This window comes from Nothoprocta perdicaria, unplaced genomic scaffold, assembly GCF_003342845.1.
Source record: "Nothoprocta perdicaria isolate Ctin4 unplaced genomic scaffold, notPer1 scaffold_77, whole genome shotgun sequence".
NCBI lineage: Eukaryota > Metazoa > Chordata > Aves > Tinamiformes > Tinamidae > Nothoprocta > Nothoprocta perdicaria.
In genome coordinates, this window is record NW_020456054.1 from 2,713,658 (window position 1) to 2,732,153 (window position 18,496).

General features: G+C 42.6%; 1 protein-coding gene across 1 annotated transcript in view; it reads left to right on the plus strand.

The window, feature by feature from the left end:
- The first annotated feature begins 9,829 nt into the window (after window positions 1-9,829).
- Window positions 9,830-18,496, plus strand: part of ASXL3 (ASXL transcriptional regulator 3) — a 102,559-nt gene continuing 93,892 nt past the window's right edge. The window contains exons 1-2 of the mRNA XM_026051598.1: window positions 9,830-9,970; window positions 17,990-18,084. Coding sequence (XP_025907383.1) covers window positions 9,830-9,970; window positions 17,990-18,084 — 236 coding nt within the window. The remainder of the gene's footprint in view (window positions 9,971-17,989; window positions 18,085-18,496) is intronic.

The window sequence follows — 18,496 nt, forward strand, 5'->3', positions numbered from 1 at the left end:
TGATCCCGATCCCCATCCTCATCCCAATCCCGGTCCCGGTTCCTACACCCGCCGCAGCTCCCAGGCCCATCCCGCACTGCCTATAGGGGGTGTTTCCCGCCCCACCCCGTTCCGATCCCGGTCCCAATCCCGATCCCGTTCCCGATCCCGGTCCCGCTCCTGGTCCCGGTCCCCGCACCCGCCACAGCTCCCGTGCCCACCGTGCACCACCCATGGGGGGTGTTTCCCGCCCCACCCCGCCCCATTCCGATCCCGGTCCCGGTCCCAGTCCCGGTTCCTGCACCCACCGCAGCTCCCACACCCACCTCCCCGTTGTTCCCCCCATTCCAATCCCGATCCCGGTCCCGATCCCAATCCCATTCCCAGTCCCGGTTCCCGCACCTGCTGCAGCTCCCGGGCCCGCCCCCCCCGTTGTTCCCCCCGTTCCGATCCCGATCGTGGTCCCGATCCCGGTCCCAATCCCGATCCCAATCCCAATCCCGTTCCCATTCCCGATCCCAATCCCGGTTCCCGCACCCGCCGCAGCTCCCCTCCGCAGCGCGCAGGAAGGCGGCCGTTGGAGCCGTTGGAGCCGTTGGAGCGGCTGGGGGCGGGGGGGGGGAGAGGGGCTGTGTGAGGGGGGCGGCCGGGCACCCCGGCGTGAGGAGCCGGGGCGTGTGAGCCTGTTTGTGTGTTGGAGTGCGTTTGAGAGCGGGAGCGTTTGAGAGCGGGGGGGAGGCCGGGGGCGCCGGCTCCGGGCGTGTGCGCGACCCCCAACCCCCCCGCGCGGCCGGGGGCAGCGATGGCCGCGCGCGCCCCTGGGGCGGTGCGTGCGTGAGGAAACGCCGCCCGCGCCGCGCGTGTAGCGGCGGTAACGGCCGTGTGTGTGTGTGTGTAACGGGTGTGTGTGTGTGTGTGTAACCGTCCAGGGGGTGTTCCCGCCGCGCCGAGCCCACGCATCGCCTTTCCCCATGAAGTCCATTCTTTTCATGACGCAGAAAAGTGAAATGCCGGGGGCGGGAGGGGGGTCTCCGTTACGCCCTGTGGTGTAGACAGGAGGGCTGGGGGGAGGGACAAGGACATGAGGGAAAACTCTTGGACTGGGACTCCCCTTCAGCCTCGTCTTCCCCTCGGAGCAGGGCAATATCCAGGTAATCAGCCCCCTGCTTGGAAAGCTCTCACTCTCTGGACCTTCTCTGTGCCCAATTCATTAGGAAACTGTCTCCCATCTCCTGCTGTGTCTGTTTCCATGATCCACGATTCCCTATTACCGTCTGCTAAGTGTAATGCAGCATATTGTGTATGTTGCTTTTCAGTTTCGGGCTATGTACTTTTTTCTTCTAGGAATTTCACAAGAAACTGTGCACAATGCAGAACTTACAGTTGTACACTTTTGTGTGTGTGTCTTGTGCAAAGTTGGGTTTGGTTTAGCTTCAGTTGGTGTATTTATCAAAAGAAAGGAAAACTAGAAATATATGCTGCTCAGTACGTTGGTTTTCTGTTTTTCATATTCCCGTCGTTTAATTTTTGTGCATTCTTTGCTACATTCTTAACTGCTTAAGTAACGTGTCCATCACGACATCCATTTTTAGTGTGCTGATGTTATTACTTGTTTAGTTGTGAAGCACGTTTCTTGCAAAAATAGTGTTTTTTTCCAAACCTGATGTATGAATTCCAGCATAGGAAGACGTATGAATTCCAAGATAGGAAGTTCAGCCTTTCTTTCCTGTGTAAGTAATTATGAAGTATTAGACAGATGCTACCTATAGATGTCTCTGTCAGCTGTACCTAGGTATTTTCATATGTTTGTTAGTGCTGGACTCTGATACGGTTCGCTCTGCGTCTTACCGCATTTTACAGTAATTCAGCTTTGCTGAGGGTGTTCCGGTACAGATGCTTYGGTATTTGTATAAAAAAACACCTCTACTCAGAAAATGAAATGGGGCCACGTTCTTACAGTGTCACCACTATCTGTTCTCACAATTCTCACAAGATTTAAATGTTTAAAGCATGCTTCTTTATGCTTTAAACTGGCAAAATGTATTAAAAAGTCTATAAAATACACTGAGTGCTCTCCTAACTTTACTCTTTCAAGTGATTGCTGCAGTTGCCACAATAAGCTGTCTTTTGTTTGAAGGAATTTTAATGTGTATCTATTAAAATCGCTACTCCCATGTGGTCCAATATGTGGAAAAGTTTAAAAGCCTCTGGAGAACAAAGGCTGAACCACTGCTGAGGAGCGGGGCTAAGACTTCCTTTTATTGTCATGATGTCATATCACCCCACACCCCCCCCCTTCCCCAAACAGTCATGATTTGCTAAAATCCAGTGAAAATGATACATGGCTGTATACAAGTAGGGAATATTCACCAAGTCTGCAGTGTGGTGTTTGGTCTAGCCTGCCGGCAGCGCCAAGTTACGGAGAACCTTGTCCCAAGTCTCTCTCTTGGGTGAATGAAACACAGCACTGCTCCGTGCAGCTTTGCTAGTGTAGTGATTTATGCTTGCAAATCACACTGAAGGATTGCAGCCAGAATTGCAAGTCCTTACGATGTTTTATGTTAGGACCCTGATGGTTCATTATGACTTCGTTTTCTTGGGATATATCAATAATGTATTACTGCTAGGTTTGATTAAATCAATTGCTTTCCAACGACAAGTAAACAATGAAGTGATTGATACCTACTCACAAAAAACGACTCATGAGTTACCTAGATCAATATGTTGTAAAATTGTATGCTGCTGAATTATTTTAGGAACAAGAGGCAGATTTAATATACACAGCAAATGCATGGATATCTGTGTGTTAAATTTTCTACGAAAGACTGTACATTACAAGGATGTTGGCCCTTCAAAGAGAAGTATTTAAAACTTATAAAATGACAAAGTTAACGTTGCTGGGCGTTGCTTTTTTTCACATTAATTTTGCTGTATGGTGTATGTTCATAGATACTATCCAGACTTTAACCAGCAATTTTGCATGCTGCTTTCCCTAATACTTCAAGCCCACTCGCTTGCTAGAACAACTGAATTTTCGTTTTCTTTTCTTTGTTCAGTGTGAGGTGCCATACTTTATTTTCTGTACACCCTTCAACTCTGTGCTTAAAACACATTTTTCTCTTGTGTTTCAGTGGCACATACATAGCTATTATTAGCCATACCCAGTAGCTTCCCAAACACAAATGTTTCTATACTTAAAACATGCCAATGAAGTTAAGTATTTTGACCTCTGCTTTACCCATGCAGAGTTGAGGCACAGAAAGATTAAGTACCTTACTCCAAGCTGTACAGGAAATCTGTGGGAGAGGCAGTTACAGTTCCAACAGTGTCTCCACAGTAGTTCTCTTTCCTAGACATAAAATCATCTTCTTTCGGTGTCTAGACTTTTCTTCATTCGCTGTATAATAATTGTAAGTGAAATGGACATGGTCATGTCTGTGAAATCTCTATCTATATTGAAATTCATAATGCACCGTGTAATAGTTGTCATGGGTAAAAAAGAAGTACAAAACTGGACTCGAGCCTGAAATCATTACACAGCTCTCCTTCGTTTGCCATATTCCCGCAGTATAAGAAGCAGAAGTACATTAGAAAAATATATTACATGATCATGTTAAACTAGTAACCTTTACGTCAAAGTGGTTAGACTGCATGCTGATAGGTAGGGTTGCATATGTTATTTCTTGGTGTTTGATTAAAAGGTCTTTGAAACTTAGAAATTCCTGCTGCGCAGTGGCTTTCAAGATACTCCTTTAATTTTTAAAATGTAAGCAGAAAAGGACTCGCATTGTATTCGACTTGCTGTAAATAGCATGTATGTGGTATAGCCAGTAAGGCAGGAGCCTTTGGAATGTTCTCTATTGGGTCTCGTGTTGTGCGGAAGAAGTCTCCTGCAGAGAGCTGACTCCTTCTCTGTGCAACACGATGCTTTTTTTTTTTTTTTTCTTTTTCCTTCCCCCTCATGCAAGTGTGCTTATCTTAGAGAAAGGCATAACCCAGCTTACAAGCATTCCTGAGAAATGAACGCATGTGCAGAATCGGGGGAATGGTGGCATACCACTAACAGTTCCTGTTACAGAACCCATTTTGTAGAACACACGTTTCTAGGGGTGAAATTGCAACCTGTCTTTACAACCTGCCCAAGGGCATATCTTTGATGTAGATCCTACATGGGAACTCGCAAGCATTTAGCAGCAATGTTTATGTACAACCTGGACATTATCTCCATACTGTTTTTCTGCTGTTTATGTCTAGAGGACTAGAGTATGTTTCAAAGAAAAATAGCAAAAGAAAATCTTCAAAGGGAAAATGAAAAGCACCCTGTTTGTCCTTCAGTTGAGCCCTATTTGTTGAAACTGTAGGTGTTGCCCACTCACACATGGGACAAGAAATTGAACAGAAGAGTTAAACATTTGAATAATTTAAGCAATTTATAATGATTCTACTTAGCTGAAAAAGCTTGTGTCCCTTCACCTTTCCTTAAGCTCCTAAGGGCTCTTAAGCGGTTTGTTAAAGTCCTGGAGTGCTGAATTTTGTCATTTTTTTTTTCATTTCATGCAATAAGGTACAGCTTAAAAGCTATTGAAATAAAATGTACTGAGAACAAAGCATGCCCAACGTGCCCAAGAATACACCACCAGGCAAAAACTGATAACAGTTTTAAGCTGGATCACCGCTGCCTACTTGTTGTGTCATTGGTTTTGCCTGTCAAGCATTATCCTTTGATATTTGTCTTGAAAGGTAGAAGAAGCCTGAACAGAATGAGTACAGGCTGCTCACCTTGGGAATGCAGAGCTCAGCGTATATATGCAGCACAGAACATCTGCAAACAAAAGGTGATAGTTTATGGTAACTTTTTAAAGGGATTTTTTTTTTACTGCCTGCTGAGTTATTGTCCGCTTCACTTTCCTATACATGGTGTTAAGTCGCTGCCTCTAGTTGATTCTGAAGAAAGAGATCCTACAGTTGTATTTGTGGGATTATTCATCCATTAGGTGCTGCTTTCCTTTTCCAATATTCTTGCTTTTTCTCTTCCAAACCTTCTTCAAATTTCATTCTGAAAGGAAGGTTTTGCTTATGTTACTGAAGACCATATATGCTTTACGGTGCTGTGGAGAGTCCTTGTGGTTCAGGTGATATGTGAACGTTGGGTGAGTAATATACCTTAATTCTTGTATTCCTTACAGTAGTTTCCTGACAGGATCCAACTCTTAATTAAGAGTTGTTCTGCTACTCTTGTAAACTTTAAGAAAATTATGCCAATTAATTAAGAAAAACAATGCTTAAAAAAAAAAAGAGAGAAAAAGGACAAATCCCATTGCAATTGTTAACTTGTGTGTTCCTGTTTAATGTGACTGGCTGTCCAAAAAGTGATTGTTGTTTCATCTGTTCTGATAAGATAGTGTAGTTGAAATAGATCATATAGTGGTATGGAAATAGTTTTGCATTATAACTTCATATTTAAAAAACACAAATTAAATGAGATAGATCATTGATGATAATCCCTTTGACTTTTGTCTTAAGTATTCACTTTTGTTACTATAAATACATGAATCCCCTTTCACAATATTTTAAAAAAGTATCTCCAGAAATGAGAGATTTGACATGACTTTGTTTTACAGTATTAAGGATTTCTTTGTACCATATTAAGGATTTCTTTGTTGTTGGCTTAACACAGGCGTACTATTATTTCCATATTTGTTCTGAGTTGATTCTTTTACAGACATGCAGAAACACTGTGGCTTGGGAAGTTCTGATGGCCCTTCCTTTTGATCCACAATCAATGCTGCTTTGAAGAGCTGTATTTTATTTTGCTGTGCTCTAGGGTTTCCTCCACTTCGTTTTATTCAAAGTAATTTTTGCACTTGTTAGACAAGGTCAAACCTGCATTTCTGTGCTTGTGTTTTAAGTGTCAGTTTTTCATTTTGTTGGTATAAAATATTGCAGAAATTATGATGAATTTTTTAAAGGTGACCTACAAACAGAATGTACATTTATTATATGCCAACTCACCTTAACATTCTTCCAGGGCAGCCTGAGAGGAACACTGATTCTAACTCTTATCTTTAACCCTTGACATCACAGACATTTAGGAAGGAAGGAACCCAACCCAGGAACCAGCCCTGTTCTCAGTAATGTCACATCATTTCTAACAAAGCAGAGTGACATCAGTCCTTACAGGAATGTACATCTGAATATTCCCACAATAGCAGGGTTCTCAGTGCCTTAAGCTAGACTTTAATGCTCACTGACCAGTGAATGGATAACCATTCTCCTAGCCTAACCATGGCTCCTAGCTTACCTTTCTTTTCTGTAGGAGATGAACCAGCATTTTCCTGTTTTACTGCATGTTTGAGTTGAAATAACTGATCTAATTTTTAGTTTTACAGTCAGTTTGCAAGTTCGTCACACACAAGATTTAGCGTGTTTCATTTGGTACCCATTGGATCAACTGACATCATTGTCACTCATCACACATTAGGGCCTATCCCCTCATCTCAGCTGCGTTGCTTTATATCTGCTAACCCACTTCGCTGAGAGCCTGGATCAAACTGTGTCATTGTAACATCCTAGTTTGGAGTAAGTTGCTTGGGCTTTTCAAGGATGAAAGTCAAAGTTGCTGTACTTTGTGCTGGAGGAACCTTTGCTTTGTTCTTTATGGCTGCAGCCAGTAAACTAAGGCCACTTTGAGGACCATGTGCTATACTTTCCTCCTGGCTTTGGAGCAGTGTTTTTGAGATATTGTATGTCTCAAAATGATTTCCAGTTCTCAGAGTATCATGATAATCTTAATATGTTCCAGTATATTAAGTATATGCTGGCAGTAACTCAGCAGTTACCTCCATTTCCACTGTGTGTGGTTTCAGGACCTGGCAGTAGGTGGGATTAGTGGCAATTATTTCAGCAAGATTCCATAGCTTCCAGTTGCAGTGACCAAATCATCCTTGTGAGAAATTTATGAATGAAAGGAATCAAGCATCCAAACAGACCAATCCTAAATATGTCCTCAGTAACTATACTGCAGTAATTTGTTATAGTAATTTAGCACAGACATAGTGAGGTGTTGTGAGAAACATTAGTAGTTATCTGACAGCACATACCTTCTTCCTAGGTTTTCTTCAGTGTCATTGCATTGTTTGGGGTGGTGGGTGCATGTGGTGTCCAGAGGACTCAGGGCACTTCTGTTCACTTTTATTCCAAGCAAGTTCTGGGGTTTCTAGCATTGGGGGCAGGCAGCAAAGGGACTCTAATAATTCTCTGCTCCCATCCATTAAACACAAAGTGTTTGGCTGTCTTTAACAGCTTACACTCAGCATGACAATGTCTCTGTAGACCTGGACATGTCTTTCATGAGCTGACGAGTCTTATGTGAGCTTTCTGCAGTGTCTGTGGCACTTAGAAAGTTTTTAATGTGGGAACTGGTTGTTAGAGGTTGAGGGTCATCCCTGCCAAGGGCCACCCTGTACCTCATCTGTCCTAAATGAACCTGTAGTGAGTGCACTGTGAGTTTAATTTCTGCCTAGCAATGTTTGCCAGCATTGGCAACCACAGTTCATTCTGCACTCTGGGAGCACTAGAGACATTCACAGCTCTCAGCAAAGGACTTTCCAGGTCACGTCCTAGAAGGTGGTTCATGATTTTGGAGCACCAGAAAATGATTTATTTAGCAGGCAGGTGCTACGTATTGTGTTTTAAAACTGGTCTTCCAACATGTCTAGGTTGGTAAAGTTGAGTCAGTGATAATGAGGTTCTTTTCACTGCTTTGCAGATATTCAACTCTAGACATCATTTTCAGCAGGGTAATAGTCACATCCTACAGGAGATAACCTGACCTACAGGTAGTAATGTTCGGTAGAAATCTACAACTTCAACTTCATAAATGTTACTTGACAGATAAGTGTCTTGAGGTAGTAAATGATATGGAGAACTTAATGTAGAAAGTATTTTCTCCTTCTTCCTGTGATCTTGGTTATGAAGAAGACCAGGAATTTTGTGAAGCAGCTCTCCTCAATAAATTCTAAATCACTATATTCTGGTCAACCTCTTGTACAACTCAGTGTTTAGAAAGTGAAAAAAAAAAAAAAACTTAATCAAAGGATACATCAGCAGGTTGACTCTCAGGAGCATGAGCAGTGGGCCACTATATTTGACATTCTTGGTGAAAAGTCTACAGAATATAGTAAATTACAGTCAGACCTTCATATCCAGTATCATTTTGTTCTTTCCTTCATGACTTTAGCTCTCTTTTTATGTGATGGGGCCTTCCCACTGTCACTGTATTGCCAAAGTGCACAACTTCATCCTTCAGTAAGTGATAACTTTCTGTTTTGAATTTTTTGTTTGTTTTAGTCCCATCTGTTTAAATAGCAAGTTAGACATCCAGCTATCTCAATAATCCTAATACATTTTTGGTGTTTTTTTAGGTGTAGTACAATATTGGTGTTTTTTTTAGGTCCTAAAATTCTCAGTTATCCATGAGCTACTTAGATGTCTCGGCTGTTTTTTTTTCCTGGCAGTATCTAGACAGAAAAGCCCGTTTTTTTTTTTTTCCTGAAAAATACTCATTAATGGTGCTCAGTCACTTCTGCAGCCTTTTAGATTTTTTTTTTCTAGGACTTCTAGGCTTTGAGCCTCTTCAACAGTTTGCTATAGCAATGATGCACAAGGTTCTTTCCTAGAAGAATAGGCCTAATGTACTATAATTTATTTAATAATTTATTTCATTCATAATGCACATTTTGAAGACATCTTTGTGTCCAGCTGGATGTCTGCAAGCAGAATTACCTAGAGGGCTCATCATCCAGCTGTGAACAACCTCACAAAATGTAAATAGCTGTTGCAGTCATTGCACATAAGTTATTATTGAAGATATCTTACTGCCTGTCCATTACTGGAATGCAGTCCTTTTGCAATGCGTGCTTGATGTTGATATTAACTATTGTGGGTTGTTGCTTTAGCCTCCAGAGCCACAGCAGAATTGTTGCTTGAGGAGGAGACTCTGGAATTCATGGAGGGTTGTCTGGGGAGTCGTTCAACAAAAAGAGTGTAAATATGGGAGAAGTGAACAAATAGATGCTGGCCTGGCTGTGTTTGAGGAGTGCAGGATACCGTGCCAGAGATGAGTGATAGGGGAGGGTGGGCAGAGGCACTGAGGGAAAACCAGTTTGCGTTACTGAGTTTCATAGACTGCGAAAAGGAGGTCTCTGAACAGGGCTTTGAACGGCGGGTTGGAAACTACAGCAGTAGACGGGAAACTAGAAAACGGATTTCACGTGTTGGAGCACTTGGGTCAGAGCAATGGGTCAGGATTGTTTTAGTGACTGCGTGATGTATAGATGTGGAAAGTGCTCCAGAAGAGGGTCATCTGTCTTCTTTTGATCTCTTTGAAAAACAAGACAAACCTATTTAAAATATCTTGATCTTTCACATTAGTTGGCCAGTTTGGCCCAGTATTTAAAAATATTTTACAAGCAAACCTCTAATGAAAGAATTAATATGTTGCAAAATCAGTTTGTTGCAAAACAGACATTTCCGTCTCTATCCATTTGTGGGGTTGCTTTCAGACAGGTTCTGTTTGAGATTCCCTCAAAAAAACCCTCATTTTACTATTTCCTGAAGTCTTTAACACTTCCATTAATATTTTAAATTGTAAATATGTGTGTAGCCAATGTTAACTTTGCTAAATTACATCAGACTTAGTTTCATTCCAAAATTCTCCTTTGCTCACCCATTACATTAGTGTCTGAGCTGCATGTGAATGTTTCAAATTAATTATATATAACATTGCTGCTATCTTCATGCTCAGATCTGCGAAAGTGGCTGCCTAGRTAAGTGGAGTTGGAGCGTCCGCATGGTGGTTGGGGAATGCTTCCCAAAGAGCCGCACGGTGAACAACAGGTTAAAAAGAAAAATACCACTGCACCTGCTTGCTGTTCTCAACGAAGTTAAAGCCAGAATGGCAGGAARCTTCATGCGGTGGCTGAAAGTTGCAGTCAGTTTTATAGAAAAAAATGGAGTGTGGAAGAAGAGGGGAAGGATCTGGTGATCAGYGTTCTGAAGACTAATCTTCTGAAAAAGGTCTTTTTAAATGATATATGCGTATATAGTAAGATATGGAGCTTATTACTGTAAGTATTTACATACATTTTCTGAGGTTAGTAGAAGAGAATGAAACTAAGTCTTGGTCTCTTGACCTGCTATGTGCTGAAGAGAGAGCTGTGCCTGAATAATATTGATGATCCTAGGAGAAAGATGTTGCTGCTGCGTTGGGAGATGGTAAAACAGAGACTGGTATTTTCACACCGGATGGACATACAGTGTCCATCAATATAATATACAATACAATAATATACATCAATATAATATACAATATAATTTCATGTTTGAAAGTGAAAGGAATGGAAAAAATACTTCCATATTCTAGGATAAAAGATTTTGTTTATTTGTGAAAAGTGAATTTTGTTTATTTACAGAACCACAGAATCCCAGAATGGTTGAGGTTGGAAGGGACCTCTAGAGATCATCTAGTCCAACCCCCTGCTCCAGCAGGGACACCCAGAGCATGTGGTACTTAGCATTTACTTACCATTTTGCTATCTTATCACTTAAAAGGTAACCTGCTGAAGTCCCCAAACTTTCCATTTAATGTTTGGATTCTTCTCAAACTTTGATAATGCAAGAATGGCAAAGATACACCAAGATAAAACATTCTGGCTTCTTTGCTCTGTAAAAGATAGAGCCTTTGTCTTTGAAATGAACTAYTCTGTTTTTATTATGTTGCAGTCTATCTAATTTTAGAACAATTTCCTTTATGGCCCTCTCAGCCAAAGGGGTATTGTTGGAAGTTATAAGTAATTCCTTTGAAATAATTGAAAAGAACCATTTGCCTTCTGAAACATTCTCTCATCCGTTTAGTAAAAAAAAATCTCCTGTCGGAATTTTCAGGATTAGTTTCAAGTGATCTTGCCCAACTTATTTTGAGGACAGCAAATCACATGCATAAATAGTTCTCCTAGAATCTCCTATTTGTAAAATCTCTCTGGTGTGATGCTTGAAGAAGAGACGGTGATAGTTTCCTTGTTATGAATCTGGTGTATTTTTGTTTCAACATCAGGGAATAATGCCTAAATCTTCTGTGCATAATTTTGTGTTTTTGGATGAGGTTGCTTGGCACAGTTAAAGGAAAATTGTGTTCCTGAATTTGAATCTCATAACTTACTCATATTGATTCAATGGCACGTTTATGAGTTCAGTAGCTACAGTGGAAGCCTAGGCTGAGGCAGTGTAAACTTTGCATAAGCAATTTTCATTTTTCTGTTCATTTGTTGCTTGCTATTTTAGGGGGAAGTGGAAGATGTAGTTAATCTGTTTATCACTATGATCTTTTAAAACATCTATAACGTTATGCCTAAAACCGCAGACACTGAAGTCCTTTGCCAGTAACATTTCCTAGGAGGTGATGATTTTTACTGCTACATTTCCTGGGGAAGTGTGATGTTTGAGAAAACTCTGATCCTTTAACGTATGCATGTTGGTGCTAATAGAAAAGAATAAAATCACAACTGAATCCATTATCTATCAACCATGTTTTAGCCTTTTGTGGTGTTTTTCTTGGGTAGTTTCCCTTGCCAGAAAACAGCTGAATCTGCTCAACCTGTAGGGGTGGAGGGGGATGGTCCAAGGATAAGAAATACATTGGGCAAATTAAAATCTATTAAAAATAAAAATTTGTCTTTGACAGGAAACTTGGCTTTATAAGAAGTCTCTGTGTTTATATTCCCTCAGAAAATCCGCTGTTACTCCTTAATTACTTTGCTGTTGTTCAGGAGATGATAGCAGTTCAGTGGAGGTGGTTGCACAACGCACAGCTGATTCTCATTTCCCACTGTAACTTGGTCAGTGGTTGCCCAGTTTGATCGGGGAGTCAGCCAGTCTCATAGCTCAGAGTGATCCCTTTGAGCAGGGTTAGGAGTTTGGAGCCTCCACAACAGGCAGGGAGTATCCTGAGCACCTTCAGATTTTTCTCTCATGGGCAAAGACAYGATCTGCACTTGGCACTGTTGGTTTGACAATCAGCTTTTTATCTCCGCGCCACCTCCAGTTTTGAAGTCACAGTTCATCTTTCTTCCTTTGTATAGGCTGGAGGCCCCGTTGATTGAGTTTACCTATGCCACATAATTGCTCCTGTTGGTTTAAGTCTCTAGGAAAAATAGCATCCAACTGGTAAACAGTGAGGACCCACTGATTTTTACCTTTGTCCACTTACCATCAATAAGAAATAAATGCATTAGCTTCCGTGGTACTTCTGCCTTGCCATAACGTTACCGTGTTACCTGACTGGCCCCCCTGGCAGGGCTGGTCTCAGTTGATGATTACATTGTATGTGGATGTGATTAACAGTCTGATAAAAGTCTTTAAGTTGGTGTTTGAGAAGCTTAAATAAGGGAATGCTTTGTGGTGAGAGCTCTTTAATAACATGTTCTGTTTGAAATCAAGGATGGGTTTAACCACCTTGGTAAGGTACCATAGTATCCAGAAAAGGAGAAYTTAAGAAAATTAAGAAAATTCATTCTCCATTTTAAGGGAAAATATAGTCCTTGCCCCTTTGACAGAACTTCTGTTTATCATGGTTTCCATGTTCTCATCACAGTGTAATCTGAAGGGTTTTCTTTCATAAGAACAAAATCCTACATGTACATTTCCCTAGRAGGACAGTGTACTGAAAAATTATTAGTTTACATTCAAGAAGGTCAGATTATTTTTTAATGTCCTTGGAAAGAAGTGGTTGTGTAGCTTTGCTCAAAACTTGAGGAAAACTGCTCCAATCCCATTTTTTTTTTCTTTTTTAAATGTGTTTATATATGAATGCAAAGACAGATAAAAATCTATTGTTTTCCTTCTGTTCTTACGTTGTGATAAATGTTTCCTAGTGATAGTTGTTAAATGGTATATTGTTCAAGCCTTTAAACAGGTGTGACAAGTATCACTATGAACCAGCAGCTCACGGAACACTTTAGTGCTGCAAGACATGATGGGTTTAATAGAGCAGTGGGAGGACTTAGGCGCTGAGGTGGGGGAAAGGACAATATAGAAAGACTGCAGAAGAAGAACTGAACTAATCCGTGACATAAAATGCATATGAAGTAGTGAACCCTAAGACATTCTCCTRTTTCTGAAAAGCTTAGATGAGAATTGTCGACCATCTGTAAGGTGGGCTTCCAAACTCGTGGCAATTAGGGCTGCTCAGCATCCCACTCTAGCCCTATATTTTGTTCTGTGTACAGTCAGCACTGAAGACTAATCTCTTATGACATTAATCGTCTCATGAGGAGAGATGGAATAAATCACAGTAGCCCTTCCTCTCTTCCCTCATGAAGATAAATGCCATAACATGATGGCTGATCTTTGTTATGACACTAACCATTATATATTTAACAAAGATAGCAAAATCCCACTGACAGCTAACAAAAGAATTCTCTCCTTACATGTTCTATGAGAAAGCTGTATTTACTTTGCTCAGAAACATGACTTACTATATCTGCTCCCAGAGCATTTTAAGCAGCAGATTTGGATCGTGCCAGGACTCAGTGATGTCATGGGTCAGGCTGATGGAAGCTGATGTGAAATCATTTTGTAAGTTTTACGGGGGAAAAATGAACTCCGTAACACAGATGACTCTAAAACTCTTCTCTTTTGTAATGCCAGCTCTGACAACAAAGAATAATTCTCTTCTATTTGGAAAAAAAAGAGAAAAGCAGCCCCCAAGCCAAAAGCTTTCATCGCTTTTTCTTTGGCAGAGCTTTTCTGTTTATCATGTAGCCTCTGATACAGGTGAGCTTCAGGAATTGCGAATGGCTCTTTATTGTGTCTGTAATTGCAGAGGATTATTTTACCAGCTTTATCATTTRTTCTACACCTCTCAGGAATTTCTTTTCACTTTAGCCATGCCTTAGACACATTGTGTTCTTTCTTTCTGGGATAAAATTACTAAAAAAGATTGCTAGTAATTTCCCGCATCTCTGCATACTTACTGCTCTGAAGTGAGCGATGCTCCTTCTGTCAGTGCTGTATTATCCTGTGGGTGAGGAGGAGAGCAAACAGCAGAGTTCTGAAGTTTATGCCTTCTCCTTGTGAGGTTGAGAGGATCAGTGTTTTTCAATTGGCTTTTCACCTAARCATCAAAATGGCTTGTGAGTTTTATGAGTGTTTTCATGGAATCTGAGTTTAAAATGAACTATAATTTTGATAGTTAACGTTTCATTTATATATTGATTATCATTAGCACTGTGTTAGTAACGTTAGAACGTTAGATGTGCTTCTTGGGTGGTTAAAGACGCGTCTCACTGCGTCAGTGATGGTGACTGCATGAAACCTGCCTCATCCTTTCAGTAAGTGACTATTAGTTGTAAGAAGTACTCAAAATGGGCAGAGCAGAGATGTAAGAATGGAGGGTGGATGAAGCTGCAGTGTGTATTTAAAATACTTTATTTGTAGTATTTTATGCTTCTAGATTTTTTCTTTGCCTTGGAAATCTTAGGTCTGTATCTTTAGGACACTGTCGAACAAGATAAGCTGGGGCAGCGGAGCAATGGCAAGAAAGCCGGCGTTACTGTCTCCTCTCGTTAAATCTGGTCTGTTCGGAGAGTAGCCAGTAGGAATTTTATTTCTCACATTAGAAGTAACCCTTACACATTACATTTGCCTGGAGAAATGAAGCGTCAAAGGCTTTTAAAACAAACACATACTCATTCTCTGTATTGATTTTATGGGAAGTCGTCTTCATTTTTTTTATTTTGAGCGCACTATGCTGAAACATCAGTTTTCCAGCAAACCTTTTACAGTCTCAGAGAAAAATCCTTGTGCTGGAGAAGGCAGCGTGTGTGCAGGGGAGGAGGCTGGGGCCTCCTCGCCGTGCTCCTTGCCCATCCAGGTGGTGCTGGGTGCGCTCGGTGGCTGCCGCGTCCCGCTGAGCGAGCGCCCGTCTCTTCCCGCGCCGCTCCCATAGGCCCGCTCACCCCGTCACGGCCTCTCAGCGTTTGGTGTCGGGGTAAGTGCCAAAGAAGAATGTTTATCCCCGGTGGAATTAGAGGCATTCCAGGATCATGGCCTGCTTCATCACTGAATTAGTGCAGATTTCCACGAGTTTTGCAGGTGACAGAGCCCCRTTTTGCTACTTGCTTCTCCGTCATAACGACTCGCAGTTGGAGACAGCTTTGATCCACCCTTCTCAGTGGGCCGCTTCCATGCGGTCATTGAAACTTTCCTGCCGCCTTGAGCAGCAGAGCACGTGGCCCGTGGGAGCTGTGGGAACCGCAGTGCTGCTCGTGGGTCCTGCTGGCGCCGCTGGCTGCCCCTTCGGCGCGTGCCCGTCTCCTGCCCRCCGGGGAGCTGCAGGGATCTACAGGAGCCCCCGGCAAGGACCTGCGTCTGCGTCATTGCGCTGCTGCGTCTGGGGTGGGAGATGTAGAAGTGTGTTCAGGGAACGGGGCTGCAGTGAGGAGAAGAGAAGGAAGGCACATCGGAAGGGATGCAGAAAAATGGGAGATACAGAGATGTGGGTTGTCAAAAGATGAGAGTATCCCCATGAGAGCTGGGAAAGGCAGGACTGTGCGAGGCGATGGGGAGTGTGGTAGGAAGGGAGGAGAGGTAGAGCTTGCGTGGCCCAGCAGAAGCCTCCAGAGGCCGGGCTGCCCTGCCGAGCGCCTCCACGCGCCGGCGCTTGAGCTGAAGCCTCCGTGCGCTAGTTATGCCAAGAGCAACGAAATCCATAGCGGGGCATCCTGCTCACTAAGATATCCGCCCTGGACCCTGATCCCACACAGATCTGTTCGGATGAACCCGGTGAATATGCAGAACCCTCTTACGGTTCTTGTGATGTGTAAGAATTTGTGCTGACACATTCCAAGGTGGAAGTTGCTGGCTGCTTAGACTGGTTAATTAGTAAGGAGAAAAAAAAAAMCAAAGTTTTTCTTTGTTTCAGTATGGTAGACCAGGTCAATAGGTTGTTATCAGAAGCCATTTGTTTAGGTTTAAGAACTTTACATTTTCTATAGCACGATGGCTGAATCTACTAGCAACAGCAGAATGTGTAGCAAGATGTGTAGCTGCCAGACTTGATGCTTTCCAAAGAAATAGCACAGTGCAGGTTTAATTTTAGCTCAATTGTATTCCAATTTCTTTTGAATTCAAAATATCAAGTGTGCGGTTTGTTTGGAATTTCCAAAGCACCACTGCAGCCCTGCTACCAGGTTAAAAATATGACTTTATAAAAGATGATGATGATGATGATGATAATAATAAAGGTTCAGACATCCCAGAAGAAGCATTCAACTAGCCAGTCAAAGTAGTGGAACGAACAGAAAATAGTTCGGCTTCTTTCTTGCTTTTCTTTCATCCAGTATTTTAGAAAATGATTATGTCTTGTAATTTTGGTGGCTTAGCAAAGCTAGGCAGTTTCAGAGCAACTTGCAAACAAGTTTCAAAGTAGAAACTGTCTTACAGGAAACACTCTCCCAGTTGTTCCCTCTAGTTCAAGCTATAGAACCTGCAGTTGAAGTGGTTTTGACTTAGGAGGAAAAAGAATTTGGGTCAACAAACCTTAACCCATTCAGCTTTATAGGTTAACAGCTTTACCTCTGAACCTACTAAAGTGTGGCTTAGTAGGCAGGAAGTTGTTAAAACTTCATTTAAAGTATTTCTGCAGTTTGTACATATTTGTATATGTTGTTTTCTTGTTTATGCTACGTCCTTGTTTCTTGGTTGATGTTGCTTTTGTTTCTCAGCTGGATTGATACGTGAGTTACAAAGGCAAATGCAGAGTACAGAGCATATCATGGGGCCATCTCTTACAGAATGCAGCTCCTTCCACTTGCAGCTTTATAACCTCTGTATTGTAACTGCAATTGCTTATATAGAGAAGCTCAACTAGGAGAATTCCTACTCCCATTTTAGGGTTTTTTTTTTTTTTTTTTTTTTATGTTTTTAGCACCTGGAAACTGCCCTTTACCTTCTTTCAGTCACTATCAACAAGAGCTCCAGGAATCTTCTATTTCAGAACTTCTGTTCAAATAGCTTGTGGTGTCCTGTGTTATTTCCATCCCCTTTTTCTCTTTTTCATATATTGTGTCCCGTCTCTCTTTTTCTTCTTGCCTTTTTCTTGTATTCATCCATCTGTAATCACCTCCTTTCTTCCCTCACTCCGTTTCTACCCTCTGCTCTGCTCTCCGAGCCCATTTACCCATCTTCCCTCACACAAAAGGCTTTGAACTTTGTTACCAGACAGCCAGTAATTCTCCAAGGACTGAAGCCGTTAATCAAAAATGAATACAAAAGATTTGAGTGGGGTATTTCCCACCATAGAAGTCAGTCCTCCTGTTAACCTCGCACAAGCATTTGGAAAAGACAATGCTGGATTTATTCCAGGATGCTGGTCTTGCACCCTGTTTGGGACTCCGTTTTTCAATTCACTAACTTAGTAATGGTTGACTAGAAAATATCATATATTTTCTGCCTAGGAGAAGAAGGAAAATTACTTTTCTGTTCTTTTATTCACCCTSCCCTCCTCGGGTAGTAAAACATGCCTGTTGTGCAGTTCAGCTTGACCCTTGCATTTTGACTCTTGAGTGGGAGAGCTGGCTCTAACTGTACTGTTTTTCCTCCTCCCGAATTATTTAAGTAATCTTGTAGAAGAGAATCCCTCCACTAGAGTGGATCAGATGCTTGCCAGCTCCCTGACCTCCAGCTGCTTGCAAGCCTCTGGCAGCAGGGATGGGGCCTCGGCCTGCCCTCCTTGGGCAGGGGCCGCGGCACCAGATCCTGGATGGCAGCGCTGTGTCCGCCTGCGCGTGGCTCTTGTGGAGAGGACTCGTCCTCGCCAACAGATGAAGCTGTGGGGATAGCGGCTGCTTCTCCGGCAGCAGCGCTGCGTTTGCAGGTGGCTTTTGGTGTGATATCCAGGTGGCCTTGGGGTTCACCTCGCATCCTGCTGCCCCTCTGCTTTTGTTCCCTCTAGAGGCTGACGCACAAATGGGAGAGCAGCTCTGATCCAATGGGACCTACAAATGAGACTAATGGTCCCTCCGTTGCAGGGAGGTCCTCGTTTAGCAGGTGAGCTGCGTGCCCTGGGCTACTGCCTTAGGCAGAGCCRCGAGTCCTGCCTGGGCTCCAGGATTCTCCAGTTAGCAGCTTCCTGGGAGACAGTTTTTTCCCCCTGTGGCATCTGCTTTGCTGAACTCTGCAGAGGCACAGAGTGACAGTGACCCTGCCGAGAGAAGGAATTTTGATTGCTTCTTGTCGCATATAACCGACATATGTTTCCCATTAGGCTGGGAATTCATGTGTTTGTGGGATCTGTGCCGTTATTCAATCTCCCTGGAGCCGGGGGTTGATGTGTGTCGGCGACGCAGCCACAGCCGAGGCTCTGACCGCCCCTCACTCGTCGCTTGGCCTCCCTCTGCTCGCGCTCGCTGGAGTCGGCATCGTCTTGTCTGTGGGTGTTGAACCTGCGTTTTAACCAACT